Source organism: Mustela erminea, chromosome 3 (assembly GCF_009829155.1).
Source record: "Mustela erminea isolate mMusErm1 chromosome 3, mMusErm1.Pri, whole genome shotgun sequence".
Taxonomy (NCBI): domain Eukaryota; kingdom Metazoa; phylum Chordata; class Mammalia; order Carnivora; family Mustelidae; genus Mustela; species Mustela erminea.
Window position 1 is genome coordinate 61,890,649 of NC_045616.1, and position 12,319 is coordinate 61,902,967.

The window sequence follows — 12,319 nt, forward strand, 5'->3', positions numbered from 1 at the left end:
AATGTGTGATTCCCAAAACAAGGGAAAGGGCAGGGCAGAAACCCAAACATATGTCATTCTTTCAAATGTTCTGGAAGCAGCTCCAGTCAATAGGGGTTAAAACAATGGTGGCCAGACTCCCTGAGGGCCAAGATTTCCATTGAAAGCTGCAAGCTTTTAAATAGAGCTCCAAGATGGTTAATACAGTTCCTGCCAGTACAGTTGTTGTGTAGATAAAGGGATTCCTGGTGCTTCCTACTCCTCCATCTTCTCTGGATCAATCTCATATAATCTTTTATAAAGTTCTTTCTCAGCTGTCCTGAAAGGAACCAAGGGAGGAAGTCTTCACTCCTGAGCCATTGCTTTAGAGACTAGAAGAATGTTCTTTAGATCAGACTAATGAGGCAGTAGGACAACCTCCCTGCACCCTACCCCCGCCCACCCACAAAGAATGTGGTAAATCAGAAAGGTAAAATATAGACTACCTGGGCGACCATGTTGCCTCACTTGAACATGGACCTTCCAGAACCAAAATCCTGGTATGTCTGAGTCTTGTTTCACTTAAGAAACCCCTTTTCTAGGGGATGGGCCATCTCTCTTTTGGTCTGTCTTCAGTTGCATGCAGACTACAATTTGGGGCTCACATGCTGAAAGCAATCTTTTCCTGACTCTTGGGAGTGTTCCTTTGTCAAGTGCACTTAAAATGAATACAAAGATGAATCACAGGAGATCCCAGTTCTCCAGGGCCTGGAGTTAGATTGAGCGGTTGCTCTTAACTAATACACCTTTAAGTAGAGTGTATGGCTCTCTATTAGTGGTGTTCAGTACATTCTGCTTTGATCCTAGAGAACAGCAATTTTATTGGTTTTTTGCATCTCAGTGCATCTGTACCCAGCACATATTTGTTGAATTAATACATTGGGTAGAACAGTTGGCTAGATTCTCTGTAAGAGAATCTGCCAGGACCCTCATTTGAACCTAATAATCGTATATGCAGATATATGTATGAACTTTTGTAGACTTAAGTATAAGTAGTCCCTACACCAGTGATTCTCAAACCTTGCTATTCATCAGAATCTCCTGAAAAACTTTCCCCAAACTCTAATTCCTATGTTTTAACCATAGAGATTGTTTTAGTAAGTCAAGAGTGGGAGCCAGGAATATGTATTTTTCAAAGAACTACCTGCATTATTGTGATAGGCAGCTGGAGTGGAGGACCACAAACCTTTGACTGCCTAAGACAATCTAGTAGTCACAGCAGAGGATATAAAGTGCTTTCTCTTATTTAAGGAGATTCTGGGGTAAACATTATAGCATACAGTCAAGAGCAACAGTTTTGGAGTGGGGAGATTGTATTCCATTCTCAGTGTAGTCACTTTCAAGCTCTTAGCCTAAGACTAATCTTTCAGAGCTTTGAGTTTTTTTTGTTTTTGCTTTTATAGAATAGGGACTATAGAGTTACCATTAGCACTTATGTAAAGCCTTTCTTAGCAAAATACATTTTTTACAGTATACAATAAATGTTGGCCAGATTTATTCTGGTGTACACATGTTCTACTGGATTAGTTTGTATGCAGAATATACTGCAGTATACCTTCTCCAGTCAGTTCTTTAGGAAACTGGCGCGGGGACCGTGGTGGTTTTCCCGTCCCCCAGTCAAGTGAAGGTCAAAAGCCAACAAAAAAGGAGGGGACTATTGGTGCTGGTTGCTTTCTGGGCTTCAAGTGCTGTGCTACACATGTCCACCAGGGGCCGCTGAAGCTAACTAAGCTCAGAGCACAAATGAGGCAAGCCCCTGCGCGTGCTCACTGGGTGCTGCGCGCGTCTAAGAACCGCCCCCCCCACCCCCCACCCCGCGCCACTCTAGATTTCAGCTGCTGTTTTCCTGGTGGCTGCCCCAAACCAAACCTCTCTGGCTGAGTACGGCAGCACTTTGGGGACAAAAATATTCCTTTTTTCTTGGCTCGGCCTTGTACTTAATCGTTCCTTGGGCAAATCGGGCGGCAAGTATTTGTGTCTCCACTGCGCTGCAGTCCCGGAGGCAGGGGGAGCCTGAGCCCGGGAGCCCGGCGCTGAGTTCGGGCTGACTGGGGCCTGGGCCCTGCGAGTCTGCACCGCTGCGCGGATGTTGCGATGGCTGATCGGGGGAGGCCGAGAACCTCAGGGACTGGCAGAGGTAAACCCCCAAGCGATCCTGCCTGCCCCGGTAGAGGCCGAGCTTCCCTGAGCGGTGGCTTCTGTCTCAGCCCCACTCCGGGTTCAGACGCCGGAGACCCATGCAGAGGCGGAGTCTGCGTGTTCGGAGGCCGTCGAGGGCGTGGTTGGCGCGGGAGGGCGGGCGTAGAGGGGTTAAGGGTGGGTGGGGCACGCTCTGCCTGTAGCTAGTCTGAACTGATTCTCCGAAGACGTGGGAAGTAAATACCGCCTTTTCAAAAGGAGGAAACTGAAGCTGTTATGTATGTTTCAACAACAGGCTCAAGGACTAGTCTTCTCCGTTCTTAAACTAGCTTCATGTCAGTTATGAAAGTTTCTGACTTAACTACCAACAAGTGGTGACTGCACCTTTTTAGTTTATTAGAATTGGTGTCACTTCCCAACATCAACTGATGCTTGCTCAGGGAATAGAAAATCTATTTGATTATTCAACAACAAAAAATATAAAATTGTTTTTAAAAATTAATAATTTGCTTCAAAGTCAAGAAAATGATTTTGTAATTAACTATTTTTTGGTTCCATAGTCATGCTTGCTTTATGGACTGAATAATTGGATTGACTGTAATTTACATTTGAAATATTGAGAATAAAATAATTTTGGAATCTTAAAAGGATTGAGGTCTGGAATTTATTTCAGATGCCACCCGGGAATTAGAATTTGTACACGGATTCCCTTTTATTTCTCGTAGAAAATAGTTATTTTGATGGTTAAAAATAAATACTTGGGGTTGTGAGTCAGCAGCCTTATTTCTCACTTTTAACTTCCTTATAGCTTTGCAGTGGAGGCTTACTGTCTAAAAAAAAAATATTTCAGATCAGGTTGATTTCAGATAGGCTGAAATCTTAAACATTTGGGAATAGACATAGATAATATATGTGACATGATGATTCTATAGTCACCTGATTACTTGATTAGTCACATAATTTCGTTAATTCTGCCATGGACAGTAAACTTTCATTTGAGGGAAGTGGTACACAATTTTCAAATTTCTCACTTTTGCTTTTTTCATCAGAGCCACCAGCAGAGGTGAGATGGGATAAGTTAAAAGCACCCACTGCTTTGGGGGTGATTTTTTGTGGAAAACGTTTATGCATGTTAGGTTATACAATTTGTACTTTGTCAGAACCATTGATTTTCCTTCACTGATGCATTGTGTCTCTGCTGGGATGATTTTGCCCTTAAAGCATATTTGGCTATGTCTGGAAACATTTTTGATTTTCAGGATGGGGAGATTAGATTTCTGTTAGCATCTGGTATGTAGAAACTAGACATACTGTTGAATATCCTACAGTGCATAGGATAGTCCTCAACAGCAAAAAATTACCCAGTCCAAAATCTCAATAATGGCAAGTTGGAGAAATTGCAGTTCAGAGGTAAAGAACCACTTATCATGAAATGGTACTGGGTTTGACTACAGAAAGGGGTGTTAATCAGACCTACCTTACCGAATAGTTGAGTGAATTCTATGCCATATGTGCTTTGCACAGTGTCTGGCTTCTGGGCAGTGAGTGACGTAATACTCTGTAAATGTTAGTAATTATCTTTATCAATATATTTTTTTAAGATTTTATTTCTTTATTTGATAGAGATCACAAGTAGGCAGAAAGGCAGGCAGAGAGAGGGGGGGAAGCAGGCTCCCCACTGAGCACAGAGCCCGATGTGGGGCTCGATCCCAGGACCTGAGCTGAAGGCAGAGGCCTAACTCCCCGAGCCACCCAGGCACCCCTCTTTATCAGTATTATTGTCCAAACATGAATTTATTGAATTTATCCACTCTGAAGGATTTCATTCTTTCGTTTATTGAGTCAGCAATCATGTATTGAGTGACTGTCATGTTTTCCGTACAGTTTTAGTCTATATTTACCCTTTGAGCTGCAGGTTTATTTCTGTCAAGTTTTGAGAACACTCATTCTGAATACTAAGTTGGATTGGCCCATTGATTTTTTTTTTTTTAGGTCAGGAGGTTTATTGAGATGGAATTTCTTAAAATAAAATTCACCCTTTCTGTAAATTTATGGTGACTTGAAAATACTAAAATTTATAGCAAGGGTGAGAATTCCCCCCCCCCTTACATTGTTTTTAGTTAACAATCTGAAGAGTGATGATCTGAGTTTAAGGATACTTAGCTCAGTTCTAACAAAGAGGAAAAATTTCATGATGTGGATTTGTAGTAAGAGAAATGTTGTATGTTAAATTGGTAGTTAACTGATATTAGGGGAAATAGTATATAGTATTAGAACATGGTATCTTACAGATTTTTAAGTCTTGTATTCTTAGATGAGTAACATGCAATTTTATTTCAGTATGTTCTTTTATAATAAATCGTTTAATCTCTTTCTTTCTCTCTTGTTTTTTTTTCTTTTTCTTTTTCCAATGCAAGAAATCTCCTTTACAGACTATAGGTGAAGAACAAACCCAGAACCCCTACACTGAACTGCTTGTACTGAAAGCTCATCACGATATTGTACGATTTCTGGTGCAGTTAGATGAATGCAGGTAAGAAGCTCTAGTTGTCCGATTGCATACTGTTTGGAAGAATTTTTAGGGAATTGTATTTTTTTAAGACTTTATTTATTTTTTGGACAGACGGAAATCACAAGTAGGCAGAGAGGCAGGCAGAGAGAGAGGAGGAAGTAGACTCCTTGCTGAGCAGAGAGCCCGATGCAGGGCTCGATCCCAGAACCCTGGGATCATGACCTGAGCCAAAGGCAGAGGCTTTAACCCACTGAGCCACCCAGGCGCCCCGGGAATTGTATATTTAAAAACAACTTCATAATATCTTTTCTAAAAATTTCAACTGTGATCATTACTAACATTTACTAGAAATTGACATCTGCATCTTGATCAAATATGTGCCGAAGTCATTTTTGCCCAGAAGTCAGGGTGTTATATCTCGTGACTTGATCTTGATCCTTGTTTAAGGTTTTTTGTTTTTCTGTTGTTAGTGCTTAGTAATATTTTTTGTTAGTTTTGTGGAAGGGACTGAATTTAGAATTTGAGTGGGAGTTATGTTAAGGTGAACCTAAATTTGAGAAACAAATATAGGGAATGTTTAACTATGAAGTACCTACCAGGAATGTGCTGTTTTTAGTGGAATGTAAGGTAAGTAATCTAAATCTTTTATTATTGAGGAAATTCTTTTAAAATGTGCATTATTTTCTTTCTTGTCAACATGTTCAGTGTTGTGTTTAATTGCATATAGAGATGAGGTATGTAGGTTTTAGGACTGTAGATTTAACTTATTACTGATCTTTATATCTGTTGATTAAGCCCTTATTCAACTAAATGCTTAGTAGCATGTAGCATAAAAACAATTAGAATTAATTTTGTAAGTATTTAGTATTTATCTTCTCTGGAATCTAAACTTCATGGGGGAGGCCTTGTTTTCTCATTCACTGTGGTATCCTTAGTACCTGGCACAGTGCCTTACATGTAGCAGGTGATTGATAGTTGTTGAGTCAGTGACTCCCTGGACTATTAGGTGTGCATGTTGCATGCCATCCTAACTCCCTAACCCTCTCTCTGTTTTCCCTATCATTTTTCCCACTTTCATCTCTAATTTTTTTTTTACTTTTGATACTTGTTACTATCTTTTTTTTTTTTTTTTCAATTTTGACAACATGAGTGACTGCTGTTGTGATTATTCCTAATTCTGACCATCACTTCTAATGTCTATTAACCTTGTCTTCTTGCTGCCTTTTTTTATGTCTTTGGTATTGCTTTTCGCCTGTGCAGGGCAAGTCTGGCACTACCTGGAGTTAGGTCAAATTTTACAGGTTAGGGGCATAGTCCTGCACAGAACTCCCCTCACCTCCATCAGCAGCTGCAGTGTCCAGGGGTGTCAGGCCATCCCTCACTTCTGACCAGCTGGCTACAAATCCCCACTGCCCTCAGTTTGGATATTTACTAGAAGCACTGACAGAACTCAGGAAAGCACTGTTCTTAGGATTACAATTTTATTATAAAGGATACAGGCAGGACTAGACAAGTGCAGAGATGCACAGGACTAGGTCTAGGAAGGCCTCAAATGCAAAGTTTCTGTGTCCTTAGAACATGTCACCCTTTAAGACATCAGTGTATATTACTATCAGGGAAGCTCACTCAAGCTCTGGTTATCCAGAGTTTTTACTGGGGTTTATCAATAGGAATGACTAAGTCATTTGCCATCTGATTGAACTCCATTTCCAGTCCTTCTCTCCCTGCCCTGTCCCCACACTCTAACGCCAGGTTGAATGGTCAGGCTAATATCTGTGGCTCAAAGCACAGCCCTCTAATTACATGGTTCATATTTCCCACATGGCCAGACCATATCCTTAAATTATCTAGAGGGCCCAGCGTGAATCATCTCATTTGCATAAGCTGAGGTGAGTTGTGAGGAGCCCAGCTCCATTCTAGAAACCAGGGACACAATCCAGCCAAATTATGTTATAACGATATGTTCCTCATCTTTTGCTTGAGATTTGCTTCTTATATATATTACTAGCCTACAGCACTGTTTCCTTGTCATATGAGCCAGCCAAATCATAGCAGTAAACAATAGTATAATAATCTTCAACCTTTTTAGTAGTATTCATTGTTGATATGTTCTGAGAGACATTAGTCAGCCAGCCAGCCAGTCAGAGCTTTGAAACTAAACATTTCTGGAAATAGAGGCTATTTGGACAGCTAAAGTTTATTATTTTACCATGTTAAGTTGCTAAGTAGGTTTAAAAAAAAAAAATTTCTTGGCCCATAATCATTAACATTTGGGTCTTAAGGAATTCTCAGATGATGTTGTCTGAGAAAGTTAAATAAAAAATATACAATTTACTTCCAGGATGCGATCTTTAACTTTTTATATAGAATAACCGTTAAGATTCCATTTTCATTGTTATCTGTCCTGTGAAATCTCCTCTTGGCTCTATTATACAAAAGAAGAAACTGCAGAAAAGGCCATCTCGTAGAATAATGATCATTGTGCAAATGCTGATATTTGATTGCATTTTCCCCCACAGTGATGCTCCTGTATAAATCAGTTGTTTAATGAAGTAGTATATGTTCTTTAAACAGTAAAAAAAATTACAGACAAGTGTATCAATTCTTTATTGCTCTCTCAAATACCACCCCAAACGTAGTGGTTTAAAACAACCTGCTCCTGACTAAGCTCACTAACTGAAGGTAGCTATTGGGGAGGCTCAGCTGGGTGGGCTTCAACCCCCGCCCCCCCCCCATCTGTGCTGGGATCAGCTGATCTTGTTTTAGGTTTACTTAATGCATCTCTGGTCAACAGGTAAATTGGCTGGGGCTGGACGGTTCATATTGGACTCAGCTGGGATGGCTGGGCTTTCTCTGTATGGTTGCTCAAGTGCCTGTGCACATAGTGATCATGGAGTTCTAATACAAGCAAAAGGACAAGCCCTGATGTAAAACTCCTCAGGACTCTGTATCATGTTTGCTGCTGTTTCGTTAGCCAGAGCAAGTCAGGAGCTGGCACAGACTCCGTAAGTGGCTAAATAAACTCTACCTCTTGAGGGGAGAAGCGACTAAGTCCTATTGCTAATGCTGCTAGACACAGGAAGGGAGAATAATTTGTGGCCATGTTTGTTACTGATCACAGGGAATCTGAATGTCTAGAAAGATATGAAAACCCTGCATTTTGGCTTTTACAATAAAGTGTAGATATTACCACATGAGTCACATTTAATTCTTTGTGCTCATGCTGTTATTGTGTGAAAATTTATATCTAGTTAGACACAAGGTTTTCCTGTCAAAGACCTGTAGAAGTTTCAGTGTGTGTTTTGCTTTAAAAAATTTAATTCTGCACTGAAAAAAGAACAACTACCACCATGAAGGAGTCACTACTGGTAAGGAAGATGTAAGAAATCTACAAACTATATGAATATTCATTTAAATAGATATTTATATTTTTCATTTCATTTCATATTACATTTTCATTCTTAATTTAGTAGTTTAGATAATTTAGAATTATCTTTACCATTGCTAGTGTACATTATTTGTGTATGGTCAAATTACAGAAATATATATTATTCTTTTTATGTTTTTATTTAATTTTTGTGGACCTTACATTCTGGTGTTTTGGTCAGCTGTTGTAATCCAGGTTTCACGCTTCAGGTCTTTAGATAATATCATTTTATTGAGAATTTTGCAGAAGGATTTTCTTGTTTTCTTGGCGGCTCAGCTAAAATCAGTGAGTGGAAAATTTTCACAGATTGGTTTTTGAAGATACCAAATAAATCCTGTATAACCTAACAGACAGCTGCCTTTTCTTTTCTTCTTACTGTTTTTTGAACGTGAAGTGAGGGTCATATTGATTGGGAGATCACTAAAGAAGGCTAAGCCTCAGCAAGAGTCTTCCAAAAAATGGACTGTGCTAAAATTGCATGTAATACTCTAGCACTTGACACATTAAACTAAACTGAGTTCATAACACATTTTAAGAATAGTTTTCTTTGTTGCTTATTTGACCATTCCTTGCTCCTCCAGGAAACAGACAAGGTTATGTAGGATGGTGATCATGACTGGAAAAGAATCAGGTGACCCATGAAATGCCAGAGTACAGAACAGAATGTGCCCCCAGGATAGCTGGTGAAGCTGTACATTCACAAGGCTCTAAATAAACTCGGCCAGTTTGGTAATTCACTGACAACAAACAGTATGTTACATCTTTAAGGAAACATTCTTAAGCTAAAATTATCTTTCTCACTAACATTCAGAGAATAGAAATCAGTAGTCAAGGTGATTTAGACCCTTTTAATACCTGAGTTCCCAGCAAAACAGATAGCAAAATGGAATTGAGCACACAAGTGGTTTATTAGAGACATCAATGAAGGGAAAACAGAGGAAGCAGGATTAGACAAGGGGAGCTATCTCAGACTGTGGCTCTCTAGGCCCAGTGGGGACCTCTGGAGGAAAGAATGTTCTTTAGAGGAATTCTGTGTTAAATAGAAATAAATGGGGCTTTTAACCCTGCCTTGCTTAGTCGTTTGCTGAAGGCCATCCAGGAATGTGCTTCCAGGCCCATGGCCCTGTTTAATTTTTTTTGGCTAGGAACCAACTGAGATAGTATGACTTTGGCTTGAAAGCTGAAGTGGACCCTAAAGTGAACAGCTGGAGGCATGTTAACCACATTCCTCAGAGCTGGGCAGCTTCCTCTCTTGAAGGGATATCTGCAAGATGTATGTTGCCTTTCCTATACAAACTGTATCTTGGGATCAGTAATAATGGTTGGGAAGAAATTTCTCCTTATGGAAGAATTCAAGCTAGGAAGGATCATGAATTTGGAATATCGTAATTTTGCAACCTCTGATAACAAATTTAGACAGTTTATTGTTGGTTGGTAACATCACATGCTCACAAAACAAAGACTACCAGAAATTACATTTCCTTTTGGAGTATATGAACTCCCAATGAAATGGCCCTACCGAAAATTCAGATTTAAATCTGATTAAGTCTCTAGATATATCAATTTACCGGAAATACAGGGGACAAAGGTGCATGTTGAATGATTGCATAGGAAGGAAGCTAGCAAAATCCAGACTGTGAGAACTCGATGAGACAGATGTTTAATTGCAGGGAGAAAACTAGAAGAAGGAATGAATAGAATAGACGAGACTTCAGAGATAATCCACCACTACAATTACGAACTTTATTTAGATCCTGCTTCTCATAAACTTAAAAAAATTCTGAGACAGGGAAATTTGATTCTTGAGTACATGGTGATATTAAGAAATTAAATGGTTTCTTTAGTCCTGATATAAAGGAGTTCTAAAAGATACACACTGAAATATTTACTGATGACTTGTAGTTGGTGTATTTACTTCTAAGTAATCTCCAGGGGTGCTTGGGTATGTACAGAGGAAACAGTATTGGCCATGAGTTGATAATTATTGAAGAGAGATGAGGAATACCTGGAATTTTTGTTATACTGTGTATACTTGAATGTGTATTTATCTGTGATAAAAAATTTAAAAATGATATATATTTGATATAGAGGAAATAATAATGCCAATTTTTTCTTTTTTTTTTTTTTTTAAAGATTTTTTTTATTTATTTGACAGAGAGAGATCACAAGTAGGCAGAGAGGCAAGCAGAGAGAGAGAGAGAGAGGAGGAAGCAGGCTCCCTGCCTAGCAGAGAGCCCGATGTGGGACTCGATCCCAGGACCCTGAGATCATGACCTGAGCCGAAGACAGAGGCTCAACCCACTGAGCCACCCAGGCAGCCCCTAATAATGCCAATTTAAAAGGTATTTTTGTTTCAGAATAAAACTTTTTCTTAGATATTAGGTGCAGGAATCACACAGATGGACCTGAACACACAGATGAACCTATGTTAAAGGATGTTGGCTTTGATATATAACCCTAGTGATTTCTAATACTTCATCTTGAGTTAGGTAGACTTACTCACTCAGATCACTGGTACACACCTGGACATCTGCAAGCTTCCCACTCAGATTTAGGCTTACTTGAAAAATAAGGGTGGAGCAGAATGTTTCCCCTATAGAAACAGATAAACCTTCAGAGAAAACACTGCAGGGTCTGAACTGAGCATTCTTATTAATTCATTCTCGTACACTCATTTATTTGACCAGTGGGTCAGAGAGAGGCCAGGGATGTTTCTCTAGTAGTAGAAATTCTTTCACAGAAACTTGAGCTCAGGTGAATGGAGGTTTCCCCTGATAGAAGTCCTAGGGAGTTTTGGTTTTCTAGTATTTGTAAACTTTGATGTTGTAGTTTAGCTTTCTGTTTGTGATTTGGGGGAGGGGAGAATTTACTAAGGGTTTACCTTTTCTATTGACCATGAAAACTGTGGAATCATCCCACCTTCATTGTGTGTGAGCTAAAAAAGGACCTTAGACATTCAGGTATTAGAGTTATGTTAATGTATGCATTTTTCTTAAGAAAAAGTTTGGTGGATATTCTAGTAAATCTCTTGAAAGGATCAATGACATCAATGTGTGTGGCTCATGGAAACGCTTTTGAGTTCCCTTCTGCTTCTCTTACAAGTTTCTACATGCTTCTCTGATTTTCTTCAAGTAGTTCTAATAGAGAAGTAAAAATCTATTTGAAATGAAAGTTTTTTATTTTTTTGGTTTGGTTGGGTTTTTGATATTGTACCATTTTTCATTTCTATTTTATTGTAAGAAATATACAATATTTTAGTTGCATCATGCATTAGAAAGTACTTGTGGATTGGGTGGGGAGTTAGTTAACCACAGGGATTTTGTGTTTTGCCGTAATACTGTTCTATTTTTATTTTTCCAGTGCTTTTTGGTAGATAATGAGTACAGGAAGTTTTATGGACTATACCTTTCATTTTGTCCTCTAAGGTTGTATGTGAATCTGTAGCATCTTTGACCTAATTGAAATAAATTTAAATGAATAAGAACTGTTAAATAAGCCCTTAAGTAATAGACATAGGAATTACTTGTGAAAGTATTTTGTGTTATACAGATCTTTGCGAAGCTTTGCCGTACTTTTCAGTTCACAGTTGGCAAGAATGAGAGTACTTTTCTCTGGGATGTTCAAAGCGAAGGTGTTTAAAAGGAATGACTTCTATAAATTGAAATGAGTACAAATGAGAATTCTCAATGGATTTGTGATCTGGACCCTATAGCATTACTTAGTAATGTAGACTGAGTTCTTTAAAGGCAAGAACTATTTTTTTTTTAAGATTTTTATTTATTTATTTGACAGAGATCAAAAGTAGGCAGAGAGAGAGATGGGGAAGCAGGCTCCCTGGCGAGCAGAGAGCCTGATGTGGGGCTCAATCCCAGGACCCTGGGATCATGACCTGAGCCAAAGGCAGAGGCTTTAACCTACTGAGCCACCCAGGCGCCCTGGCAAGAACTATTCTTTTGAGCTTTACTTTCAGTATCATGTATGTATTATCAAATATACATATAATTACATTTAATGCTTAATATATAGTTAGTGTTTAATATTTCTGAATGAGTGAGTGAATCAACTCTCATGATAAGTTTTGTTCTCATAATCAGTAGGAGAGGGTGAAACATTCTAGAAGCTCTGCTATCATTCTTCATTAAATCATGCTTCACCTTGTTAAACTTCTTTTCATACACACAGTTTTTTCTGGGTCATTTAGTCAATGAGTATTCTTGAAGATG

At 39.0% G+C, this 12,319-nt stretch overlaps 1 protein-coding gene across 1 annotated transcript in view; it reads left to right on the forward strand.

Moving 5' to 3' along the window:
• Nucleotides 1-1,778: 1,778 nt before the first annotated feature.
• Nucleotides 1,779-12,319, forward strand: part of WDR41 (WD repeat domain 41) — a 44,612-nt gene continuing 34,071 nt past the window's right edge. Inside the window, exons 1-2 of the mRNA XM_032335910.1 lie at nucleotides 1,779-2,155; nucleotides 4,575-4,690. Coding sequence (XP_032191801.1) covers nucleotides 2,105-2,155; nucleotides 4,575-4,690 — 167 coding nt within the window. The 5' untranslated portion in view covers nucleotides 1,779-2,104. The remainder of the gene's footprint in view (nucleotides 2,156-4,574; nucleotides 4,691-12,319) is intronic.